This window comes from Myotis myotis, unplaced genomic scaffold (assembly GCF_014108235.1).
Source record: "Myotis myotis isolate mMyoMyo1 unplaced genomic scaffold, mMyoMyo1.p scaffold_m19_p_4, whole genome shotgun sequence".
Classification (NCBI taxonomy): domain Eukaryota; kingdom Metazoa; phylum Chordata; class Mammalia; order Chiroptera; family Vespertilionidae; genus Myotis; species Myotis myotis.
The window spans coordinates 122,648,419-122,675,404 of NW_023416346.1; the positions used below are offsets into that span (position 1 = coordinate 122,648,419).

Below are 26,986 nucleotides of genomic sequence, written 5' to 3' on the forward strand. Positions count from 1 at the left end.
ATATTTTTAGACGCTTTTTAGTATATTTTCTGAAAAGTTTTATACAACATTAGCAAGTCTCAAAAAGGCTGCCCAAGACAATACACTAGTTTGAAAAGAAGACAATGTTTCACTGTCAACAGAAATAGCCACAAGAACAGCATCTTTAAATCTGAAGAATGTTAAGTATTCATAGTCTTCCTCAAATCACTACAAATATGTCTGTTCAAATAAGCAACAGCTATTTGTACATTGTTATATCTTTTGGGGATGCTTAATATTTTGGATAAACAAACATTCTGAGATAACCAAAGTTTAGAATATAATAATACCCAAACTAGAAAAGGCTTTAAAAAATTGGTACATACAAATTAGGAAAAACATAAGCAGCTCCCACTTTCAAATTCAGGCCACTTTTTAAAATTAACAAATACTATATAAGATTCAAATATAAAATATTATAGTGGGGTTTATAAACATTGCAATGAGAAAGAGAATAGCTAAGCATTCCATTTTGTAATGAACCATGATTTAAATATTGCAGTACTAGTTCCATTTTGAGTTTTCGCAAAGCCTCTTACCCGGAGCCCATGGAAACGAGGATTACTGTAGAAGAGCTTCATCTGCTCAGATGGAAGTGGTCCTAGCACCTTCTGAATGGTAAAGAGCTGGTCAATTTCACTTTCTCCGGGAAATAAAGGTTGTCCATCACTAAGCTCCCCAAGAATACAGCCCACTGACCACATATCTACGGATTTTCCATAGGGAGCTCTGAAAAGCAAAGGGAGAAATTATCCTGGCAATTGAAGAAATATATTTTAATAATTTCCAAATTATTTTGAACAGATTCATGATTTAAAACACATTTATGTATTTAAGGAATTAAAAAAGTGCCATGTGGATAAAAGGGAGGCTAAAAAAAGGGATATCCAAGTAAAAATTCAGAACACAAGTGAATAAATCTATGCTAAAAAAAACCCATCAGTTTAATAACAATTTAGATAGCATACAGTAAGTTGAAATCTGGGTGTATTTTGAACATGAATAGCTTAATAAACCTTAATAGAGTGCAAACGCCTGGTAACACCTCACTTGGGGAATGAAATGCTCCAAAAAATTTGTTCTAGGTCAGCAAATTTCAACCTTTTTCATCTCATGGCACACATAAACTAATTAATACAATTCTGCAGCACACGAAAATAGACTTTTTGCCAATCTGACAAAAATAGGTATCATTTTGATTTACAAAAAATAAAAATAAATAATTAGCTACTCATTTTGCTCCAAAGTGACTTTTTAAAAAACCAGATACTTATACTTGCATATAAGTATTTATGGTACCAAAGAGAAACCAGACACAACATTATTATATGATGTGACCAATGAGATGCAACTCTATTATATGACCTATATATTTATGGTTCAAGACTGGGCATTCACAGTAGATGGCTATTGGCTGTTGTCATTTTTTTCAATTTGACAATCTGAGGGAAAAGAGGTCAGTGCCTCTGATTAAATCAGGTATTACATGTTTTAAAAATTCTTGTGGCACACTGGTAAATCCAAATTACAATCCCTCTCAAAGAAAATGGACTACGCATCCCAGTGAGTCCAAACAGAGGTACACAGAAGAAACAGACAAAAACAACCTCTGTGGACATCCACATTCTTAATGTGAAAGATTATTAACAAAGATGGCTGCAATAATTCCCCCCATTTCCATACATCTCTCACTGTGACCCTGCCACTCATCCCATCAAGAACTGTAGTTTATTCCTCCATCCCTTGAATCAGGACTTGGCCATGTAATGTGCTTTGGCCAATGAGGCAAAAGCCATGCAAACAGAAGCTTGAAAACAACTTCTGGTTTGGGGCTTGCCCTAATGCTGCAGGGAGTTCTGTTATCACACACAGAAACTTGGACTAGCCTACTGGAGAATGAGTCCCCATGGGACAGAGATGGTCTGTCCCAGCTGTGGCCCCATAAACCAACCAGCCTCCAGATGACCTGTCACAAACTGACTGTAGTGACATTAGCAACTCCAGTTGAGACCAGCAGAAGAACCATCCAGCTGAACTCAAATTGCTGATTCCCCCAAATCACTGGCACTCAGAATCGTGAGCAAATAAAATGGTATTTTGTTTAATGCCATTAAGTTTTAGGGTGGTTTGTTACAGTGGAATAGGTAACTGGTATTTCATTAACTGATGTTATTTTCCATAGATGATCTCAGAGCTAATTATATAGGATCAGCAGATATGCAGATGTCATTCTATTTGGGGAAGATAACTCACCCAAGTAAGAGTTCTGGGGATCGATACCACCTGGTGGCCACATACTCTGTATAATTAGCGTTATTGCCTTCTGATAGATTCCGAGCAAAACCTGAAAGATAACAAAGCCCAAAGATGTAACTTTGAAAAAGAAATCATGTTGGCAAAATATTTCAGTACTAGCAATATTTTAAAGGAACATGAAAAGAACATAATGACTGGTATTGATGGGCTGTTTATTAATAGTGTTCTTGTTATTTTAAAAGTTTAATCCACTGTTCATATGTCAATTAAAAGCATGTATTCACTAAAAAACAAACAAAAAAAAGTCTCCTTCTCTGTCTAAGGAATCCATGTTTTCAAAATCATCACATGCTTTAATATGCATTCAGAGTATATTTTTTAAGTATAAACTTTTATTCTTTAAATATATTTTTAATTGATTTCAGAGAGGAAGGGAAAGGGAGAGAGAGATAGAAACATCAATGATGAGAGAGAATCACTGATCAGCTGCCTCCTGCATGCCCCCCACTGGAGATCGAGCCTGCAACCCGGACATGTGCCTTTGACTGGAACCAAACTCGGGATCCTTCACTTTGCAGGCCGATGCTCTATCCACTGAGCCAAACCAGCTAGGGCCAGAGCATATTTTTTTTTTAGACATATTCTTCTTTTTTAAAAATATATTTTATTGATTTTTTACAGAGAGGAAGGGAGAGAGATAGAGAGTTAGAAACATTGATGAGAGAGAGACATCGATCAGCTGCCTCCTGCACACTTCCTACTGGGGATGTGCCCGCAACCCAGGTACATGCCCTTGACCGGAATCGAACCCGGGACCCCTCAGTCCTCAGGCCGACGCTCTATCCACTGAGCCAAACCGGTTATGGCAGAGAGCATATTTTTTAAATAGTTCTCCCAATAAATACAAACCTTAAGAACAAAATGAAGCCCACAAAAGCCAGAAGTCAAAGCTAAACTAGCGTATCACAGCAGTCATTATATGCTGCAATGTGGGCCATTCATGGTATTTGTATATCTACTGTTGCTGATCAGCTCCAACCATTATAGAAGCAAGTAACAGCTGGCAATGACAGAAACAAAGCAGGCCAAAATTATTTTTATCTCCTAATGTGACTAAGAAGCACATTAGAGGTATCTTAATTACCTTATAGACTCTATTACTATTTTCCCCCAAAGCCATTTCAAGAGGTTTTAGGGTCACAAAATAAACCAGCAGGTAAGTTAATTACCCATCTAACTCACCAAAAGTAATATGGATTTCTTGTAAATAGCTATAGAAAACCAGAACATTAAAATTGGGGGTAAAAATTAAGGTGTATATTACTTTTGAAAAGTGGAAAATAGTATTTCTTAAAATGGAACAGTAAAAAATAAAAACTACAGAAGAAAACAAAACCTTAACTTCAGTTAATTAATACTTCTTTGTAAGACATATTTTGAAGGAATATTCGTATTTGTACATGGGGTTCTTCCAGCTAAACAAAGGAGCTACATACTCTGGGAGGGAAAGCAATTAGGAAGTCCTCATAAGGGATGCCCAGGGCACAGTAGTGTCGCCATGCTGAACTTCTGGACCATTTAAAATGGTCTTTTCTTTAAATGATGCTAGACTAGGGATACGCTTTTCCTATTTTAACCATTCTACAGGCATCTTTTATAACTTGCTTAACAAATTTCAGTAACTGTGGAGTTTAAGCAGATCACCAACCCCATAGTTCATGGATACACAGTAAAGGGTCTATGAGCTGCACAAAGTCTCAGTATTTGGTGGTTATCACAGTTTGGGTAGGAAGTAAAAAAGAGATATTATTCCTGAATATCATAATGCTAAGGAAATGCCAAAAATGCCATGATCAAAATATTTTAACTATAGTAGTCATTATTTTCTTTTTATTCTCCTAAGCACATCTTAAGATGTTTAGGATACATCAGGACTCTTCTCTGCAATATTCCTTGTCATATAGTATGAAGAAAATTAAGTTCTATATAAAATGTTTTTCTCAAGGAAGCAGGTTCAAAATCTTTGAAAACATTGGCTAAAAACAGTTATACATGCTTCAAATTGCGACACTGCACAAAACTGGTCATTCTAAAGTGATTTCTTGGAATGTTTCCATGTCTCACTTGTGTGCTCCATCTCCTAAGTACTAATCTAACTTTTGTTTACAAAAAGAAGTGACTTCTCATTTATATGCGGAGGTTTATATTGTATGTGATTATATTTGAATATCTGAAAAATTACATTTTAAAAAAGTCAAGTTATTTTTCAATATATGGATTAGACAAAACTACAATTTACAAAAGTGATTCATGCCTTAAACACCCCATATTTTTAATACAGAATTTTTTAAAAATATCTTTTATTGATTTTTTTACAGAGAGGAAGGGAGAGAGATAGAGAGCTAGAAACATCGATGAGAGAGAAACATCGATCAGCTGCCTCCTGCACATCTCCTACTGGGGATATGCCCACAACCCAGGTACATGCCCTTGACCGGAATCGAACCTGGGACCCTTCAGTCCGCAGGCCGACGCTCTATCCACTGAGCCAAACCGGTTTCGGCTAATACAGAATTTTATACACAGGAAATAATATAGAATTTTCTAGTAGAAGAAAATACAACTTGAAAACTTCATTATACACTCAACCAGAAGCTGGAGTATTACACATTAATTAGTAATCTCATTCGCTGAACATTTAAAGAGAATAGAACTGTCCTAAAAATGTCTTTTGATCTTACAGATATATAACATTTGCATTCACACCATACACATGTATGTATTTACATAGGCATATTTTCAGTGTTTATGATTATGACTAAAACAATTTCTATCAACATTTAAAATATTTTTAAAAAATTTTATTCTACTCAAACCAGAGGTTATTTCCTAGAAAACTCTCTTTCAGGGGTCATTAACTGCCAGACTTATGAATATATGCACATGCATGCATTTGAACACTCATGAAATAACTACTGCATGATGAATTTTTTAAATAGTAGACAATACTATGTAGAGCAGAGAGTAGTACTCTTCCTGCTATCAATTTTTCAGTATATGACCAAATAAAATGTTTCTCTGCTACTTAAATTAAAACATAAAAAATACTTTTAATATGCTTGTGAAAACTACCTATGGGTTATATTAACTCAATTTTGTATAGTAGTCCTCCCTTATCACAGGGGCTACATTCTAAGACACACATTACCCCCCCCCCCCCCCCGCCGTGGATGCCTAAAACCACAGATAACACTAAACCCTGTATCTGCTGTTTTTTTCCTACACATACATGCTTTTTCACTTAAAAGAAGCATTTCACAGCTTATCTTGCACTTTGGAGCCATAATTAGTAAAATAAGGGTTACCTGAACACAAACACTGGTGTACTGAGATAGTCTATCTGATAACTGAGACAGATACTGTGATTCAATCCCAGGCGAGACAGCAGAAAAACGTGAGATTCCATTACACTACTTAGACTTGAGTGACACACAATTTAAAACTTACAAATTCATTATTTCTATAATTTTCCATTTAATATTTTCTGGTCTCAGCTGACCGTGAGTAAATGAAACCACATAAAGTGAAACTGCAGATAAGGGAGGACTACTGTACTTAAAGGGCTCAATTTCTTTTCAACTTACCAAAGTCACACAGCTTCAAAACATCATTGTGGCTGATTAAGAGATTTTCTGGCTTTATATCTAGAACATCAAGATTAAAAAACAATGATTAAAACATGTCCCATGTACTGCTGATTGACGCCATAGAACACTATAATAGCACCTAACTAGAAATATTCAGTGATTTGAATAGAAACCTGTGGCAGTGAAAAGCAGAGCAACACATTTTATGCTGGTACATAAAAGTTCCATTAATTTCTTTTTGAAGAACATGAAGACCGCAATTTCAAAACTATTTTCCCCTTAAATCTTAAAGGCATTAATTGCATTTTTGAACGGAATTTAAGGATGAGTGAATCTAGGCCACCACATTTTAAGGAACTATTTTTACTTTTTGAGAGCAAATACCTAGCATTGTATTTACCAGAGGAAAAAATACATATAAGATACATTTTCTGTTATGATTTTCTGTGTAATTTCTATATTTATATATCTCTTTAGCTTTTCTATGTGGCTCACAATTATAAATCTCTAATGTTGAACGAAGCTATATTGAATGTGTCAAAGTAAGATTTCTCATTTTTTCCATGGATCTTTTGAAGCTGTGGTGGGAGTTGAGGAGTAGAAATACACAGAAAATGCAAATTAATATCCCCCTTGGAAGGCATCTCACAACTGCATTTTTATTTTTTTTAAATATATTTTATTGATTTTTTACGGAGAGGAAGGGAGAGGGATAGAGAGTTAGAAACATCTATGAGCGAGAGACATCAATCAGCTGCCTCCTGCACGCCCCCTACTGGGGATGTGCCCGCAGCCAAGGTACATGCCCTTGACCAGAATCGAACCTGGGACCCTTGAGTCCGCAGGTCGACGCTCTATCCACTGAGCCAAACCGGTTAGGGCACAACTGCATTTTTAGAGAACCCATCATCTACCATATGCTAGAGGTGAAAATGGAGGAAAGGAAGGGGTAGAAATAAAATCTGTAGATTTCAGAATCATGGTTTCTATTGCTAATTCCCAAACATTGATTCATTATACACTTAACCAAATCATTGTAACACTATGAAAATGCAGCTAAATCAGTTCCTTATTAATAGCCTCAAACTGAAAGTACAGACTGTTATTTTACCCTACACACTAGATTTCTAGCTGTTGGAGGTCTATCCATGCCATCCTTGATAAAAATAACTACTATGAAAGTCAAATGCAAGAGAAATATCAACTGTCTGTTTGTAGAAATAGGACTCGACATTCTTCACAAGGTATTCTTAAAGTGAGACTATCTTTAAAGTGATATCCTTGTGTCTCTATATAGGTAAATTAAAATGTAGTATCACTTATTTGACAATTAAAAGACAACAAGTATATATAACATTTTCTGACAAACATCTTTTAGCTTCATCCTTGTATCAGTTTATGTCCCATGATTGTAAAACTCTGGAATGCAAGAGAGATTATCAGAAGACTAGAGGTCTGGTGCACAAAAATTTGTGCACTTGGGGGGGGGTGTCCCTCAGCCCGGCCTGTGCCCTCTCGCAGTCTGGGACCCCTCAGGGGATGACCACCTGCTAGCTTAGGCCCACTCCCCGGGGGATTGGGCCTAAGCTGGCAATCAGACATCCCTCTGGCAGCCCTGGAGCCCTCGGGGGATGTCCACTTGCCAGTGGGGAGCAGACCTACCCTGCAGTCTGACATCCTTAGTGCTGCTGAGGAGGCGGGAGAGGCTCCCACCACCACCGCTGTACTGGCAGCCATCAGCCTGGCTTGTGGCTGAGCAGAGCTCCCCCTGTGGGAGCGCACTGACCACCAAGGGGCAGCTCCTGCATTGAGTGTCTGCCTCCTGGTGGTCAGTGTGTGTCATAGTGACCAGTCATTCCCAGTCTTTCTGCTGTTAGGGTCAGTTTGCATATTACCCTTTTATTATATAGGATAGGATAGAGGCCTGGTGCACGAGTGGGGGCCGGCTGGTTTGCCCTGAAGGGTATCCCAGATCAGGGTGGGGGTCCTGCTGGGGTGCCTGGCCAGCCTGGGTGAGGTGCTGATGGGTGTTTTCAGGCTGGTAACACCCCCTTCAGGGTGGGGGTCCTGCTGGGGTGCGTGGCCAGCCTGGGTGAGGGGCTGATGACTGTTTGCAGCTGGTCACACCCCCTTCAGGGTGGGGGTCCTCACTGGGGTGCTTGGCAAGCCTGGGTGAGGGGCTGATGGCTGTTTGCAGGCTGGTCAACCCCCCCCTAGTGGGGACCCTTACCCCATGGAGGTTTGGCCAGCCTGGGTGAGGGGCTAAGGGCCGTTTTCAGGCTGGCCAAGCCCCCCGGCGACGGAAGCTCCCAGCCTCTCCGTTTTTTTCTTTTTATTCTGGGATTTATTTACCTTCTATAATTGAAACTTTGTTGCCTTCAGTGGAGCTCAGAGCCAGCCAGGGCAGGCGAGAAGCTTGGCTTCCTCCATCACTGGAGCAACCAAGCCTCATGCTCACTCCAGCTCCGTGGCCACGGCCGGCTGAAAGCAGGTATCTGGGGTTTATTTAGCTTCTATAATTGAAACTTTGTTGCCTTCAGTGGAGCTCAGAGCCGGCCAGAGCGGGCGAGAAGCTTGGCTTCCTCCATCACTGCAGCAACCAAGCCTCCTGCTCACTCCAGCTCCGTGGCTGCTGGCCGCCATCTTGGTTGGGTTAATTTGCATATAGTCGCTCTGATTGGCTGGTGGGCGTGGCTTAAGGTGTAGTGAAGGTATGGTCAATTTGCATGTTTGTCTTTTATTAGATTAGATAAATGGTATAGAGTTAAAGACAGTGCAATTCATGGTCATAAAGCATAAAACAAAACAGTTTATGAAAGTATAATCATGGCCTTTATGTCAAGTTGGTCATGCATGTGACCTGCAACAATGGGCAGTTTTTAGTAACAGGTAAGGAAACTTAGGAGATAAAGGTACAGACTGGAGATCTTGGTCTCTAAGGGAATAAGCAATGACTGTTAATGCGATTGGGAGGGTGGGGGGTGTCAGTGACTTAGTGACTATCTCTGAAGTCTGATTTGGGGTTTGTTTCACATTACCTGATCTAACTGAAGAACCAAAGGCAATGGAGAGGATCCCCCTGCCCCGCACCCAGTAAGCACTAAAGTTTGAACCTGTTGAGTTTTTTGTTTTTAATCCTCACCCGAGGACATTATTCCATTGATTTTTTGAGAGAGTGGAAGAGAGAGGGAAAGACAGAGAGAAATACAGATGTGAGAGAAACACATCGATTGGTTGCCTCCTGCACATGCCCTTACCAGGGCCTTGGCTAGGGAGAGCTTGCAACTGAGGTATGTGCCCTGGAACGGAATCAAACCCAGGACCCTTTGGTCCACAGGCCAATGCTCTATGCACTGAGCGAAACCGGCTAGGGCCTGTTGAGTTTTTTATAACACTAGGTGATTCTAGAGTTAAGAGTGAATATGGTTATACAAACACAGAGATCTCACCATAATATCCAAGTAAATTTGCCGTCCATTCTTTTTTGTGATACAAAACGAGACTTGGAAGGCAAACAAGGTCTCATATCCTGTACTTACAAAATGTATTTAATTTCAATGGAATTTCAGTGTCTATGGAAATATTATGATAGTAATATATGAAGTATTATACTGTTAACTTTGATGTTTGAACATTTGTATTTCAAAAATTCCATACTTACCCCTATGAACAATATCATTCTTATGGCACCAGTGAATAGCTTTGATTAGCTGATAGATATAACTTTTTACTTTTTCAGGTGGAACTCCATTTGGCATTTCTTCCAGCAACTCGAGCATATTCTAAAAATTAAATAGGGAGCCATTAATCTCCAAAATTAGGTAGGCCCATAAATTATATGTTAATAATTTAAAAAAACATCTTGGATGATAACTCATCCAATACACAGCCTGCATTTTTTTAAATTGTTTTGCTTTTCATCTATAACCTTTTTCATGTTGAAGTAGGATATTGTATTAAATAAAGGTTCTTTTTAAAGAGAATTTCCTACTCCCCAGTACTGTCCCAAATAATAATCTGCGCGCTTTTCATTCTCCCTAAAAACTTTCAGGTATAATTTTAGCAGTTTTCAATGGAAAAACAACAATACAAAGTAGAGATAAGACGTGAAGGGAATCATTTTAACAGTGCATTGTGCATCTTTAATATAATTTTGCAATAAAATCAAGCCTTGAAAATATTCCTGGGAGACCTGGAAAATATTCTTAAAAGAAATAATCCCTAAGGTTAGTAGCGTTCAATAAAATCAGTGTAAAAACTAAAACAGGCTAGAAAATACTGCTGAAATAAAAATTCAGACTCCAAACAAATCAATATTGAAAATTTCAGTTTGGAATGACCATTCTAAAATTCATGGAAGTTTTTCATGAAGTACAAACTCTAGTTAACCAGTCTCACTGAATTTCCAGATTAACCAAACATTCTCCATTCCCTCTGAAAAGTACAAGACTAAGGCCCATAGCACCACTAACATTTACTGTTTGTAGATGACCATCTAAGACCGTGGTCGGCAAACTGTGGCTCGCGAGCCACATGCGGCTCTTTGGCCCCTTGAGTGTGGCTCTTCCTAAGCCTTAGGAGTACCCTAATTAAGTTAATAACAATGTATCTACCTATATAGTTTAAGTTTAAAAAATTTGGCTCTCAAAAGAAATTTCAATCGTTGTACTGTTGATATTTGGTTCTGTTGACTAATGAGTTTGCGGACCACTGATCTAGGACAACAGTTCTCAAAGTGTGATCTGTGGCTCTCTGGAGGTGGTTCTCAGACCATGAGGAGGGCTGATGAAGTTAAAACTATAGTCATAATAACACTCAACCTTTTTCACTGTGCTGGCATTTACACTTATGGCACAAAACAATGATGGATAAATTGGTAGCACTTAACATGAATCAAGGCTTTTGATCCTTCAATGACACACCCTTGCAGTTAAAAAACAAACCAGTTTTAGTTAAGGATGTATTTGATGAAGCAGTACATGTCTTATTAAATTTCAATTCTCAAGTACATGTCTTTTTAGGAACCTACACGATAAAATGAGGAATACACACAAAACACTTCTTGCTGCTGCACATCACAGTAGATGGTCATTTTAAGGAAAAGACTTGGGCAATTGAGTTGCAAACTGAACAAGCCACTTTTCTTGTGGAACACCATTTTGCACTTGAAAGAATGACGGACACACAAACGTATTTATGTTAACATGCATAATGGGTTTATTATTGTTATTTAAATATATTAATATTGTTATATTGTTCTGTTTTGACTTCTAAAAAAAATAGTAACAGATAAAACGCACATAAATAAAAAGCTCTTAGGGTTCCCAATAATGTTTAGAAGTGTAAAGGAGTCCTGAGACCAAAAAGTTAGAAAAGTGCTGCTCTCACACAACATGACAACTTCGTTCTCACCTATGTTAGTACCTAAAGAAGATTAAGACTGGAGAAGTTTATGTTTGCTTTAGGTCAGTTCCCAGGTGCTTTCTATGGCACAAATGACCAGTCAAGTTGTGTACATATAAACAGTTTTGATTTACAATACAGCCATACCTATTTCTAACAGATGCACTTGTTATTTTAATATAACTAAATATCATATAAACCAATGAAATAATGTTTTTTTTAAAAGGGAGTTGCTGTTTGTAAGAAAATTAAATTTCACACTTTGGAAAGACTTAATAAAGGAAAACCATTAAACATACTGCCCTCTAATCAAATGTCAGTACAACAACCATAAAACATTGGAAGGACAGGGATGGTGGCGGTGATCAGAATTCTGCACTGAGGTTGCTTTGCAATGTTTTTAAGCTCTTGCCTCACTTTAAAGAAGCTGGCACAGAATAATATCATAGTTGATGCATTACAGGTATGATGTATGCAAGAAAGACCCATCAGAACACCAATCAGAAGATCAGTACTCAAAAGGCCTTGACCCTACCTCTGAAGGATGGTAAATCTGTATTTATTTGTCTTAAGTTAAAAGAAAATGTTTCAAGTAGGTATACACCATTTTTAAAATGCTTCTCCACTTGAACTGCCCTTTTCAATTAACAAATGCACAGGTCCCAAATGCACAGGAGGAATAAGAGGGCTTTGTAATAGAGCAAATAAATTGTCTCATTTCATATTCAACTCTAAATCCCTCAGTGGCAGAGAAGAATTCATTCTTCTCTCATTCCACAGTAATACAATTTGTAAGTGGATGCATAGGTGGCCAGAATGAAGAGTATATTTCTCCGCTTCCTTACAGCTAGTGGGGCCATGCAACTAAATCCTGGCCAATGGGATGTGATAGATGGAGCTCTGTCTTGACTGTGAGGACAAGGGTCACATCTCAGGGGTGGTGAGCAGAAAGGCAGAAGCAGCCTGTGGAGTTACCATACCAGCCCTATACTGCCCACCTTTGCATCTGTGCATGAGAAACTTCTATTTTGTTTTAGCTCCTGTGGTCCTGCATCTATTACAATCCCCTGCCCCTAAAGCATCCTTCTCCTTGCCCTCTTGAGATTTGTCAATTGTTAGGCACTGCCACTGACGGAATGGTGTGATGGTCACCTTCCACTGAAAAAGTACAGGATCAGAGCAAGAATCCCAGACCCGGGGTCAGGAAACTAGAGTTCTGGTAGAGTTCTGCCTCTTACTAACAGAAAGATCTCAGATATGACAGATTATCTGAAACAAAGAGGTGATTTCTGCATTTATTCCTACTAAACGGTTATTAATTGTGAACAATCACCATGAGTAGAACAGAAATAAAAAGGATAAACTGAAACAGATGTCAGAATTTTATCATTTGGCAGTGAAAACTACAAATGGCATGATTATTTTTGACAACTGTAAAATAATTTAAACAACATCTGCTTTTACAGCAATCCTTTTTGTATGACTTTAAAAAATATATCAAATTTCAGTTTTATTTTGGTGGGGAAGGTCTAGGAAAATACCTAAATTGACACCGAAAAAGAAAACCTAAAACAAATTTTGGAAATAAACCATAAAGCAGTGTTTAAAACAACAAAAAGCCCTGTAACTTTTCAACTTCTGCTTGTAATGAAGTGACTATGTATATTTTTTAATTAGAAAAATAGTTTGTAAAACCTGAATTAATTCAAAAGTCACATCACTGGTTAGCTGTCTCAGCAACACTGCTTTCCATTTCCTAATGATGGTGGTGGTGGTGATACTCGTGCCAAAGAAAGTACCTGGGAACTGACCTAAAGCAAACATAAACCTCTCCAGTCCTAATCTTCAGATAATAACATAGGAAGTCAGCAGAGCCACCTATTTAATGATCAATGAAATCTTTAAAGGTCCATCTGGCTCCTGTTTATTTTCCTCTTGTTAAAGCACTGATTTAAGTTCTTGACAATAACCGACTGCTCTAGGTCAACTGCTGTCCAAGAAAACCATAGGCACATAAAATGGATTACTATAGCATGCATTTGCCCTTAGGTCCCATTATTAAAACTGTCACTAATAGTTAACATTTTTTAAATGTATACTAAAACAAACACTCAGACAACTTGAACAAAGTGTGATTTTCTCCCCCGCGCCTCCCCCGCAACCGTTTCCAATTCCTTTATCTGTGGTCTCACCTTATGCCTCCTGGCACATCTTTTTCCCTCAAATATAGCCAAAGCACTGGCAATTCACAAGAGGCTGCTTCATGAGCCCACCCATTCACCAACCTTAGGTCTGATTCAGACACCCATCCTATGCTTGTGAGGTATCTTACACGTACTCTCCCATCCTGTACCGTTGCCGCCCATTTATTTCTCTCCCTCCACAGTCTCGCTTAGGTTTAATTAAAATAAACCAAGTCTAAAAATTACTTGTTGAACACGGATTCTCAGACTTTAGAAGCCAAGCCAATACACTGTTTAAACTTAAGGTTATATCTATACAGTGAAATTGTATAAAATCCGTCAATATATTTCAGGACTTCTCTAATGATTATGGGTAATACTTTCCTTGGATTAGGAGAACATTGACAAATCATAATGGCACTTTCTTGAATGGTGTCAGAAACAGCCCTAAGTAAAAGACTCAGGCAAATATCCATAGCATCGATTAGTGACTTACTTTTTCCACATACTCAAACACCAAATATAATTTCCCCCTCCGACGAAAGGCTTCTTTCAGCTCCACAATGTTTTCCTGTTTGAGAGTACGAAGCATTTTAAGCTCTCGTAAGGTCGTTTCCTTGACCTCTTCATTTTCTAGAATGTAAACATGGTGAATAGAGTAAATTAAAGCTTTCAAACTACTCTTCAAAAAATTCTAAGAACACTGAAAACATACTAATTTCACTTTCCACTTTGAGTATTTCTGCATACGAAGTCTAAGGATGACACATTAAATAGAACCTTTTCTTGTACAAAGGATCAAGAGTAAGAAACTTTAAGAAAAGGCTTACTTAACCAGCACAAACCCAATTTTCTGCTTGAATGTTCTTAACCTTCTTATTGTAAAGTGTATGTGTAAAACACAGAGTTCCACATATGAATCCATTGTCAGTTTAACACTACATTCCAAAGAAGGAGTTTAATATGGTAAAAAGAAATAAACTGTATCATTGTGCAGAAGACCCTCTATGAAGCATCTGTATCAGTTGATGCTTTTAAGTTTGGCCTGAAGCTTTGGCTTTAAAGAGCATTTTACTCTTCAGGCTACATGTGAGTCACCTCAGTGAGCAGAGGCCAAGTGCCAGGCATCCACAATGCAGCGCACAGTCAAGTTGCAGGGAATTCTAAATGTGCTTGATCTTCTCTCGGAACAGCAGCTGCTATAGGTTCCTACTGCCTTCCTGTGACATGTCCATCTGTCCATCCCAGATGGGGTGGAGAACTTATGCTGAACCAACATCCCCGTCCATATCATCAATGTCAACTCATGATATCCCCCACAGACATGGAGGAAGGACAGAAGTCACATTAACCTGAATGGAGTCATGAACAGGGGGAGTGGGGAAGGTAATGTTTCATTTTACATGAGTTTTTATGATTTAGCAGGGAAATTCTAACCACTATGTTTATGTATGTATCCACAAGGATACAGGTTCATAATTCCTTATCTGCAATTCCAAGAATCCAAAAACCAGTCTAAAAACTGAACAATTTCTAAGTTTATGGAAAATCTCTTTAAAGGCAAAACCTGAACTGACACAAGACCACTTATAGTCTTTGTGTATGCATCCCACTTACTATGAATATTCTTATGCCGTGCTTTAGAAATAGTACCTGATTACAGGGTACGAAAGTAGCATGCCATATTTTCATTCTAAAATCCAAACCTTATAAATTCTGAAACACATCTGTCCCCCACGGTTTTGGGTAAGGGTCAGAATCCTAGCTTGAGAGTCTAAGTTGTGTGATCCTTCGGTTTAGGCATGGCTGGGGGTGGAGTGAGGGAGAAAATGGCATTTGGAGATAGGAGTGAGAAAGATTAAGGTACCATCTAGGAAGAAATACTTCCTAAGCAAGGTACACAGGAGGAAAAGCCTGAAGGGGCCGGGGGGGGGAGGGGAATTGTAAATGCAGTGCCAGGAGTACTTCTCAGATTATTTTCTTTTTTTTTTTAAATAATTCTTTATTGTTGAAAGTATAACATATGTCCCCCTTTCTTCCCTCATTGACCCCCTCCGGCCCACCTTTCTCCCTCAGATTATTTTCTATCCCAACTCCCTGTCAAATTGAGTGTAAAGAAAGGAGAACTGTTTACACAAATGAAAAGATTTTCCCTACTTCAGCAATAACATTGTTGGAGAAGGCTGGAACTCAAGTTAGGAAAGGGCAGAGAGAGACACTGCCTATCAGAAGGAAGGCAAGGACTAGCAGCAGTTAAGGCCAACAGTGGCTTAGGCAGTGAAGCAACCCAACCCCACATCAGGGGTACTCAACAGGGCCCACATTAGTGGAAAAGAGCATGACACAGTAGGGCCACCTGGCGAGTAGGGAGGAAACATGTGTGATGTGATGGGGCAGGGGAGAGCTTCCCAAAGTGGCTTAGAGGATAGGGGCAGGGGCTGGGGGGACAGACACAGAGGTCCAGCTGTTCTAGTTGGAGCTGAGCCAGCGAAGGGTGTTTTGTGACTGCTAGAACTGCTAAAGCCTAGGGAAGAATAACATCCTTTAGTCTTATGAAGAGGGCTTAACCTTCTTCTCTGCTATCCCATCTGAGTTACTCTCAAGGTTGGGGCAATCAAACTAAAATTCACCTATCTCTAAGACACACAGGTCTTAGTAAGAAGCAACTGATCTTGATTCAACAAGAGATAAATATATTGATGACTCAAGACCTGGTTCCTGCTTACTTTTCTATTCTCATCTCATGCCCTCCTTCCCCACCCCTCTCCCATTAGTCTTTCAGTTCTTAAAACAACCTCAAACTTTATTTTTCAATGTTAGGTCCTTTGAACTTGTTCCCTCTACTCTCATTCTACTCCAGGGCTAGTTCCTTCAGGTTTTAGTTTAGATGTCACTCCTCAGGAGCCTTGCCCAGAGCACTAAAGCAAAGCAGGCCTCCATCCCCATTATTCCTTATCACATACTCGGAACATTTCTTTCAGACCTTCACTCCATCATTATTTATGTGTTTGTTTGCTTACTGGTTTACCATCTGTGTGGACACCCCTGCAAACCGAGAGCTCTAGGAGGACAAGCCTTAGTTCTTCTGTTTAACCATATATACCCAACAACCTAGGACTGTGCCTGTCACAAACAGGGGATCAATGAATACTTCTTACAGGAATGCTTCCACTGGTACCATGAGGAAATCTTTGTTCATATATAGCTTGCTCCTATTCCCTTAAGACATAGGCAGCTGAAATTCAAGACCTAGATTTTGTATGTTTTAACCAACTAACACTGTGAGATGTGACTTCGGGCAAGCCACAATTTCTCATTCATAAAATAAATAAATGGGTCCCCTGACACACACATCCTAAAAAACCCCATGGGCTTTTCTAAATCTAATAATCTATTATTTCTTTTCATTAAAATCTCATTGATTATGAGCCCAAACATTATTGAATTTTGGTTCTTTGTTTTATATACATCATTGAAATCTATACTAACTCTACTTAAGAATGGTTATAGAGAGGGGAGAAAGGAATCTTCAAAAAGCAGCTCACAAAATCACTTAGTATGTAGTGCCCAAACCACGTCATCTGAGCAGCCTATCTTTTTCAGGAAATGAAGGCTTCTCTAATTTACGCCAGTTAGAAGTATTAAAAGTTGAGGTAAGCATTTTGGCACTGAGATTGTAATAAATGGGAACGGGCAGGAAGTGGAATTATTAATTTCCTAAGTGCAAGCAAAATACACACTCTTCATTACCAGGTATAACCTATCATTTTTGTTTCTCTGAGTACTTTAAAGATTCCTGACCTCCCCTGGACTTCAGATGAAAATTGGGGCACCAAACAATCAGATGATGGAAAAAAAGAAAGCAAATTCTGCTTATGTATGCTTCTCTCCCCAGAGGTTCAGGAAGGAGCCACGTTCTTCAGGGAGGCCGTTTTTGTTTTTTTTAAATATATTTTTTATTGATTAAGATATTACATATGTGTCCTTGTCCCCACGTTACCCTCTACCCCCCCCCCCCGCTCATGCCCTCACCCCCCCGTTGTCCATGTCCATTGATTAGGCCTATATGCTTGCATATAAGTCCTTTGGTTGATCTTTCCCCCTTACCCCCACCCTCCCCTACCTTCCCTCCAAGTCCCGACAGTCATCAGCTTATGTTGTTCATTATATTCCACAAATGAGTGAGATCCTGTGGTATTTATCCGCTCTCCAGTTCCATCCATGCTGTGGCAAATGGTCAGAGTTCCTTTTTCTTCTTCCTCTTCTTAAAGAATACCTTTCAGCATTTCATATAATGCTGGTTTGGTGGTGATGAACTCCTTTAGCTTTTTCTTATCCGTGAAGCTCTTTATCTGACCTTCTATTCTGAATGATAGCTTTGCTGGATAAAGTAATCTTGGTTGCAGGTTGCGCAGAGAACCCCAAACAAAAGGAATCCAAAGAGGACCACACCAAGACACATCATAATTAAAATGCCAAGAGCAAAAGATAAAGAGAGAATCTTAAAAGCAGCAAGAGAAAGACAGTCAGTTACCTACAAGGGCGTACCCATACGACTGTCAGCTGATTTCTCAACAGAAACCATGCAGGCCAGAAGAGAGTGGCAAGAAATATTCAAAGTGATGAATAGCAAGAACCTGCAACCAAGGGAGGCCGTTTTCTAAAGGTGGTAGCAGAGCCCACTGAAGTGAGCACAAAAATGCCTTCTACTTGACAGAACCCCATGGATTCTTTATTTAGGCCAGGCTCCTCCAGTTTGCAAGTGAAAAAGCCGAGTTGAGAAAGAACTTTCTCAGGGTGAGTGAAGAGATGTCACACTGAGTAGAACACAGGCAACATGGTGGAAGGCAGTGAGTGAGCTTTGGAGGATGAGTTGGAACAGCCAGGTTCGGGTCTAGGTCTGCTACTGCTCAGCTGAGTGGCAAAGCAGCATGCTATGGGTGGAAGAAAACATTCAACAAAGACCCTGGGGTCTGCATCTTAGTCTCAGCTAACCACATACTAGCTATGCAGCTTTGGGCCTTCAGTTCCTGGGCTGTAAATCGGGGTTGGGGTTCTACTAAATGATTCAGAAGGTCCTTCCAGCTCTAGGAGCTCGTACTTCCAAGCAATTTCTGCTGCTGTACATGCTGATGGACTTCGATATCAGTTACCACTGAAGGTGTTGAGCTTAGTACAGACAGCAACTCTGACAAAGTTATATAAATTCTCAGTAGTGACTAAATGGCAGGGTAGAAAAATGACATTAATTAAAAAAAAAAAAAGCAACCCAGGCACTGCCCTGACTGGGAATCAAACTGTCACCTCCTAGTTCAGGGGTGGGCAAACTTTTTGACTCGAGGGCCACAATGGGTTCTTAAACTGGACCAGAGGGCCGGAACAAAAGCATGGATGGAGTGTTTGTGTGAACTAATATAAATTCAAAGTAAACATCATTACATAAAAGGGTACGGTCTTTTTTTTTTTTTTTTTTAGTTTTATTCATTTCAAATGGGCCGGATCCGGCCCGCGGGCCGTAGTTTGCCCACGGCTGTCCTAGTTCATGGGTTGACATTCAACCACTGAACCACACCAGCCAGGCAGTAAAAGAACATTTTTAAGAAAAAAGATCACCCCTAACCAGTTTGGCTCAGAGATAGAGCATCATCCCACAGACTAAAGGGTCCCAGGTTCAATTCCAGTCAAGGACACATACCTCAGTTATAGGCTCAATCCCTGGTCCTGGTTGGGGAGCATGTGGGAGGCAACCAATCAATGTGTCTCTCTCACATCAATATTTCTCTCTCTGTCTCTCCCCCTCCCTTCCACTCTCTCTAAAAATCAATGGAAATATATCCTTGGGTGAGGTTTAACAAAAAGAAGAAGGAGAAAGATCACAGGAGCAAAAGAAATGCAAAGATAAGTGATGAAAAGAGAAAAATCTAAAGATGAGCTGAATCTCTATTGTAATTCTATTTTTAAAGAACTGTGGGCTTGGAAAAGAAATCCAGAAATAGCTGTAACCTACTTTTTGAAATCATAACCCTGACATTCTTGTATAACCAAAGAGCCCCCTCCCCCCAATGGAACTTTAAACAGGTATGCTGGGGTGGGGGAAGTCAACCCATCTTTGTATAAAACTAAAAGGATACCATGTTTGAGTCTGGTTGCCCTGACTAAAGAAGCAACATCAATAGGAGGACAATTAACATGGCCCAGAGGGCTTGAATAGTGGTGCTGTCATATATACCACAAAAGATGAGAACCCTTAAATCTTCTGAGATGAAGGCCAGGTAAAGCACAATGAAACTTTATTAAAACATGAAAGGTACAAAATGTTCACAAATCCTAGAAGAATCCCTGAAGTTTGAAAGAGATCTATTTTGGACAGTAAAAGCAAATGTGGTGAAATCATGACTAGCAGAATGCTCACTCTTAGTTAACTGAATTCTCTGTTTAACCAGAAATTGGAACATTAGCTTCAAGGCCTCTCTTATCCAGAAATCAAGTTCTTGCCCAGCCGGCTGGCTCAGTGGTTAAGCATTGGCCTATGAACCAGGAGGTCATGGTTTTATTCCTGGTCAGGGCACGTACCAGTATTGTGGGCTTGATCCCCAGTGTGGGGCGTGCAGGAGGCAGCTGATCAATTATTCTCTCTCATCATTGATGTTTCTATCTCTCTCTTCCTCTCTGAAATCAATAAAAATATATTTAAAACAAAAAGAAATCAAGTTCTTGAATTTAAGGAGCAGAGATGATGAATTCTTGTCTTGTAACATTATACAAAACTAGAGGCCCGATGCACAAAATTCGTGCAAGGGGCTCAGCCCTTGCAACCCCGGCTGCCTCAGCCCTTGCAGCCTTGGCCGGCCCTCGCACCCTCGGCTGGCCCTCACAGCCCTTTGCAGCCCCGGCTTCATCTGGAAGGTCCTCTGGAAGGACATCTGGAAGGTTGTTTGGCTGTTGTTAGCATATTAGCTTTTTATTATATAGGATGAGTCCAGAGTTCCTTGACCCAGAGATCAGGACAGAGCTTTCTAGTGTTGGGGTAAAAATAAGAATGAAATAAATTGGAAGAAAAAATGGATGATCAATTAAGCATTTTCTCATGATTAAGAAGAATAAATATGTCCATTCCAAGAGAAAAATACTTATCTACAGAAAACAAAAGCAGCAGCAGGATATGAATGTGAGCAATTTTATTTGGCATAAGAGCAGAGACACAACCTAAATTCCATCTGAATTGAAGACTGCAACACAGCTCCCTGAGAGTCAGTCCCCTTGCTAACTAAATAATCTCTAGTATCTTTTTGGTCTGTGGTCATTTTTTCTCTTCTCAGAAAATCCAAATACTGAGCAGAACTAAATTCTATAGAGAATTCTGGTTGGTTAAGTGTTTATAACTTAATGTTTCTCTGTGGAAACGTACATTAACAGACAAATTTCTAATACTATCATTCAGGATATTATTAAGAATTCATTATCTGAGACTCCACATTTATGATGATGTATAAAGAAGCAAACATCATCAAAACAAGAAAATATTAACTAATGAAGTGATCTCAGATAAAAATGCCATCACTCAAATATTCCTCCCATTTTTTCTTTTTAAATACAGTTTTATTGATTTCAGAGAGGAAGGGAGACAGGGAGAGAGAGAGAAACACCAAGGAGAAAGAAAATCATTGAGTGGCTACCTCCTGCACGCCCCACATTGGGGATTGAGCCAGCAACCTGGGCATGTACCCTGACCAGGAATCAAACCATGACCTCCTGGTTCATAGGTTGACACTCAACCACTGATCCATATGGCCTGGCCATTCCTCCCTTTTAATAGGAGTTTTTGACCCCCACCCAGCATGTCAAAGCCTTTCAGGAGAAATCATAGGCAAAGATAACTGATAAATGATATAATAGAGGTATATCAGGATAAAAAACTGATAAACTGATAAGGATGATGACAGAAGGATGAGAACATACAAAAATGAAGAGAAAACTGAGAAAGTCTATCATTGATCTACCATTCAACTTTGCTGTAAAAATTACCCCTTTCCTAAAAGAGAACAACACTTGATCCTTTCTTCTAAGAAATAGCACATTGTTGCTATTATAACCTTAATTGTGTTAACTATAAGATAAAGTAAACATTTTTGTGATTTTAGCTTCTTTTTCATAATCTAACCTTTTATTTACTATGACATTTTGCTTCCCATTTTACATCATGATCTACTGTCCCAGGATAATAAGGACTTACTGAAATAAATAGTGGAGTATCTTAAAATGTAGTTTTGAAAGATTTTATACAAATTTGTGGATATACAGATATTTAACAAGAAGTACGGTCATAATCCTTTTATCTTTAATCCTCATTCAAGGATATGTTTTTAGTGATTTTAAAGAGAGAGGAGGGGGAGAGAGAAACATTGATGTAAGAGAGAAGCATCAATCAGCTGCCTCCTGTACGTACCCTACTGGGGATCAAACCCTAAACCCAGGTGTGTACCCTGGCCAGGAATTGAACCCACAACCTTTTGGTGTATGGGATGATGTTCCAACCAACTGAGCCATCTGGCCAGGGCCATAGTCATAATCTTTTGAAGTTTAACAGAAGGTAATAATATATGCTCTCATAAAATATCCCTTGATATCATCAGCATGAGAATACTTGATTAACTTGAATGTAGGTCAAATCAAGTTCAGATACAATTATGGCTTAACAAGACTTTCACAGGGTTATTTCATTATCTTCACAAAGATTTAATATTGGATTTGGAAAAGACACTATCATAATATCAGGAGAATATTTTGAGTAACTAATAAAAGATTACTGAGAGCTATATGACAATAAAGGTAATATTATGAAACTCTATTTTTATTATAATTGGTCTTAATAAAATTTAAGATGATAAACTGTTTCAGAATAAAGTGGTTTACAGAGGGGTTGAATAGACAGCCTCACCTGTACTAGACTATGTACACTTCACACTCCAAAAATGTTGTTCACAACACACATTCCACTACATTCCATTAAGCAAGATACTACTCTGGCAAGAGGAAAAGCATAAAGATGGAAAAGAGAGCATGAGTCCAGCCGGTGTGACTCAGTGGTTGAGCGTTGGCTCATGTACCAGGAGGTCACAGTTTGATTCCTGGTCAGGGCACACGCCCAGGTTGTGGGCTCCATCGGCAGCCAATTAATGTTTCTATCTCTCTGTCCTTCCCCCTTCCTTTCTCTAAAACCAATAGAAAAATAATTAGAATGCTCTATTTTAAAAAGAGTATGAGATCTACACTAGGGAGAACTGGAAATAGTAGGAAAATGTGCCTAAAATAGGACTGAACTAAAAAGTTATAAATAATTGTATATGTCTTCAGATTCTATCATAGAAATGTTTAGGAAGTATCCCTCTAGAAGTATGTATAGGTATACCTACAAAGGTGTCCATCTGCAAAATGGATGGTATATAGAGCAAGAGCAGAGCAGACTTTCTGGACCCCTCTGACAATCCAATATGGAGTCAGCCATGACAGTTATGTCAAGTGCTATGTCAAGGCTGAGGTAGTAGGGTGTAATGAGAATACCCTTCATAAGGCCCAGAAGGCCCAAAACCACAAGTCTGAACACTTGGATAAGGACTCCATCTGGACACCTATATGAATGGGACCTCTATCCACATGGGCAATGAGAACTCAGAGCTCCCACCACTCAATGCTTGAGCTTGGCCATACCATGGGTCACAGTCAGAGCCCTGCCGGACTTCACACCACCGGGCGTGTGCTGCCACTGTAGCCACCTGGCTTAAGGCCCCTGCCCATCTCTCTACCTGCAGACACTGCCAGTGATTAGGACTTTGCTCTGGACACTTGGTCTGCTCGCTTCTATCAAGTAAGCCTCCCCTCTCTGTGTGTAACCTGCATGTGACTCTATTGGCTTATTGGGGCAGTCTCCCCTAATAAACCTGGCATTGTGGAAAGACAATATGTGTAACTCCTTTCGGGGATGCTCCCAACAATGGGTGATAAGGCTGCATGCCTAAGGTATGGTAACTGATAATGACCTCACAGAGCTGAAGGCAGGGTTGGATTCATGTTTTGTCAGCTCAGTGAAATAAGGGCTGATCAAATGCTTCCTATAATGTCTACACTATTCATGCATTCCCAGGACACCACAGCTAAAAACAGCCTTGTCTCAAAATTATACAAATTCATTCAAGCACTGACTGCTTTCTACTCTATTTAACTGCTATTTATAAACAGGTCTTAAGAATTGGTATGCAGAGGATACAGGTTGAAAAGAAAATGGTACTTAGTTTTTTTTTTAAAAAAAAAGCAATGACATACATGTCCTAGATTGTACTGCTTTTCAAAAATTTGATGACAAATATTATTTTTGGTGGTAACTGATGCTTGACGATGTGCCTTACAAGATGAATGCACAGCCAGAAGTATTTACACTTATGCGAAGGTTATGCTTGATCTACTGCTGCAACCACTCTTTTTAGTAGATCACCATTTGTCTCTTGGCCACCTGTGGTTAGCCCAAAGCTACAACTCAAAGAACTCATTTCTAATGGTCTCAGAGTGAGTTGGCCAAAGCTATTGCTTCCTGTTAGACTACAGGTACATCATTTGAAGCAGTTTCTTTTTCTTTTCTTATGAATAGCTAAAAGCATTATTTTATTGCCTTCTCTTTAAGGCTGCTGGGACAATGGCTGCTCAAGTTCCAGGCTGGTATGCGTGTGCTCCATATAACTAGCACATCAGAGTCAGGTTACATCATATCCCACTGACTCTACACCATAGGACTTTGTCAGTGAGCCCTTTTAGTTACTTAATGTTTGCTAAGTCTCTAAGGTAAGGGTGATGAAACCGTTCACAAATATAGAGGCTGCTGTCTTACAGTAATCACTCAATGTGAGCTGATGAAGGTAGGTTGTGACTGTTATTGTCATACTTCTAATTAGATATGAAAGTTGATGCTATGCCAGTGACTCTCATGCCTGGAGTGCAATTTTTCAAATGGCAGGTTGTGACTCATTAGCAGGGAAATGAATGTATTTGATGTCACAATAGGCATTTACATGAATTCATATGAGCACGAAAGAACAGAAAACGGAGAACCTCACATTAGTAAAATAAAGCAGTTTTGTGACACTTTTGGTTATATATAGGACATTATGTATGCTGATATTGGATTGGGGTGTAAAAAACATTTCTACTGTGGGTCTCTGTCCAAAGAAAATTAGAAAAATGCTGCCTAGAACTTCTCAGACATCATGTGTGTCTTCATGGTCAGTTTTTCTACTTGGCTATCTTTAAATGGCCAATAGTCTACATTCAAAACGCAACAAACTACTGAAATGCTTTATTTATTTATTTTTTGATACATTACCTTTTTGTGTACATTACTTTTTTAAAAAGTTTTATTTTATTTTAACCTTTCTCACCCAGCATGGGATAATTTTAATATTCTATTCAAAATGGTCTCTATTTAAAATGGTCTGGACATGTGATCAAGTCCTCCAAGTACAGTATTTACCCTTGAAAACTTTTTTTCACCCAATAACTTTTATAAAATCATTCCCCTGATACCATCTACATATCACTTATTCTTGTATTTCTAACTGACTAGGAACCAGAGATCCTAGTACTGAATACTAAAGCCTTTCACCCAGTGCTCAGTACTTGTGTGAACCCACAGAAATATTTACTTCAAATCCATTTTCTCATTTTTCTTATATTTGGAAACTACGTAAATAGCATTCCTTCCACCCACCACATGAAGCAAGTTTTCCAACATTGACCGTACCTTAAAATACATGTTTTCTAATATCATGAGATTTGAAAAAATTTACACAGAAGAAACTAAAATTTTCAAAGCAAAGCATGATAATAAATAAATAAGCTATATTCAGTTTCTAAGATTGAGATTTTGTAATTTCAGGAATAGAGTCTAATCAGCTCAATCCCATCGCTTCCACATTCTATTCAGAGAAATCAAAGATGAGAGAGAGAGAGAGAGAGAGAGAGAGAGAGAGAGAGAGAGAGAGAGAGAGAGAGAGAGAAAAAGATATATACCTTCACTATCCTTGAATTTCTTGATTGCCACAATTTCATGAGTTTCCTGCAACGGAAAAGAGGCAGAAAGAAAAGTCATTCTCCTGTTTTTCAAACTGGGAAACCCAATTGCCCGGGGGTAGGTATATTCTGGGACAAAGTAGCAAGAACTCAGAGAGTAAAAAATAGATCCTCCTCATCCCAGTCCCTCACTTCTTGGTTCCAAAATTCTTTCTTACCACCCTGCAGACATTGTCAGGAACGGAAAAGGAGAGGGGAAGTGAGGGATGGGGCAAAAACCAGAGACAGTGAGAGAACACGGATGAACCAGAAATGTCAATGTTAAAAGTGCCAGGATGACTGACAATAGACTACCGACTGTACTGCCCTCTGGAACTCAGGGACACATTTTAATTGGGCTTCTAAGATCAGAGACAAGGCTTCTACAATACTTGGCAGTTACTGGAAGTAGAATGCCTCCTCCAAACCTCCTCATTCACATACTTTTTCCTAATGAACCTATCCAGTTGCTCATCAGCTTTTTCCTATGGGTCATTTCAAATCCAAAGTGGGAAAATATTTGCCACCAAACACCCCCACCCCTCGACTATATTTAGTTCTCCTGACCTAACAGAAGTAGTTTGTAAGCAGAACCCTACTTTAAACTGAAATGTTGCATATTTTTTTTTTCTCTCTCTCTCTCTCGTTTGGAAGAGAAGAATATAAGGACTGGACAGGATATGGAAATGCTAAAAATTAAGTACTACTAGGCTAAATAACTCATGTCTAATTCTGGTCTATAAAAAGCTTTTGATAAAATAAAATATAGAGTCCTCAAAGCAAACATGTCATATAGAAAGGTTTTCTGAATGACTCAGGCCTGCCTTTTACTCTGAGGACACTTTCAAATCTATAGGACAAAATCTTTTAATAAAAATTGTCCCTGCATCGAAACAAAGGTTTCAAAACAGAACACAATACAAGGAAATAACCAATAGGGTACAAATCATTAACATTAAAAATTTGTGCTTTTTGCCTAAGTTTCTTACAAAAGCAAGGGGAATTATGAAAAGGGGGGAGGGGAAGTGACCATTTTAATTATTATGCTGAAAGACAAACCCTGAGTTGTAACTATGTGTGTAAATCAACCTTTCTATTTCTCATTTGCCCACTGAAAAAAGAAAATACCAGCTTTCATATTTGTCTTATAGGGAGAAAATTATCTGAAAGTGCTATAGGCTACTGAGGAAAAAGATTCTTAAGGGTATTGTGTTTTTGTTTTTAATGGAGGAACAGAATTGTAAAGGAACAGGTATTTTCTGATACTGTAAATTTCACTACTGAGAAGGAATAAACTGCAAAGTCAACATAATGTAGGAAAAGATGGACTAGAATATTAATATATGTAGCAGGTAACTCTTCTAGGTAGGCTACTTTCTC

General features: G+C 39.0%; 1 protein-coding gene across 2 annotated transcripts in view; it reads right to left on the minus strand.

Moving 5' to 3' along the window:
* Window positions 1-26,986, minus strand: part of CDKL5 (cyclin dependent kinase like 5) — a 173,092-nt gene that overhangs the window by 37,450 nt on the left and 108,656 nt on the right. For both annotated transcript variants that reach the window (XM_036305036.1, XM_036305037.1), the window contains 6 exons: window positions 25,568-25,613; window positions 14,007-14,143; window positions 9,586-9,706; window positions 5,922-5,981; window positions 2,275-2,365; window positions 561-750 (listed from right to left, as the gene is read on the minus strand). In XM_036305036.1, coding sequence (XP_036160929.1) covers window positions 561-750; window positions 2,275-2,365; window positions 5,922-5,981; window positions 9,586-9,706; window positions 14,007-14,143; window positions 25,568-25,613 — 645 coding nt within the window. The remainder of the gene's footprint in view (window positions 1-560; window positions 751-2,274; window positions 2,366-5,921; window positions 5,982-9,585; window positions 9,707-14,006; window positions 14,144-25,567; window positions 25,614-26,986) is intronic.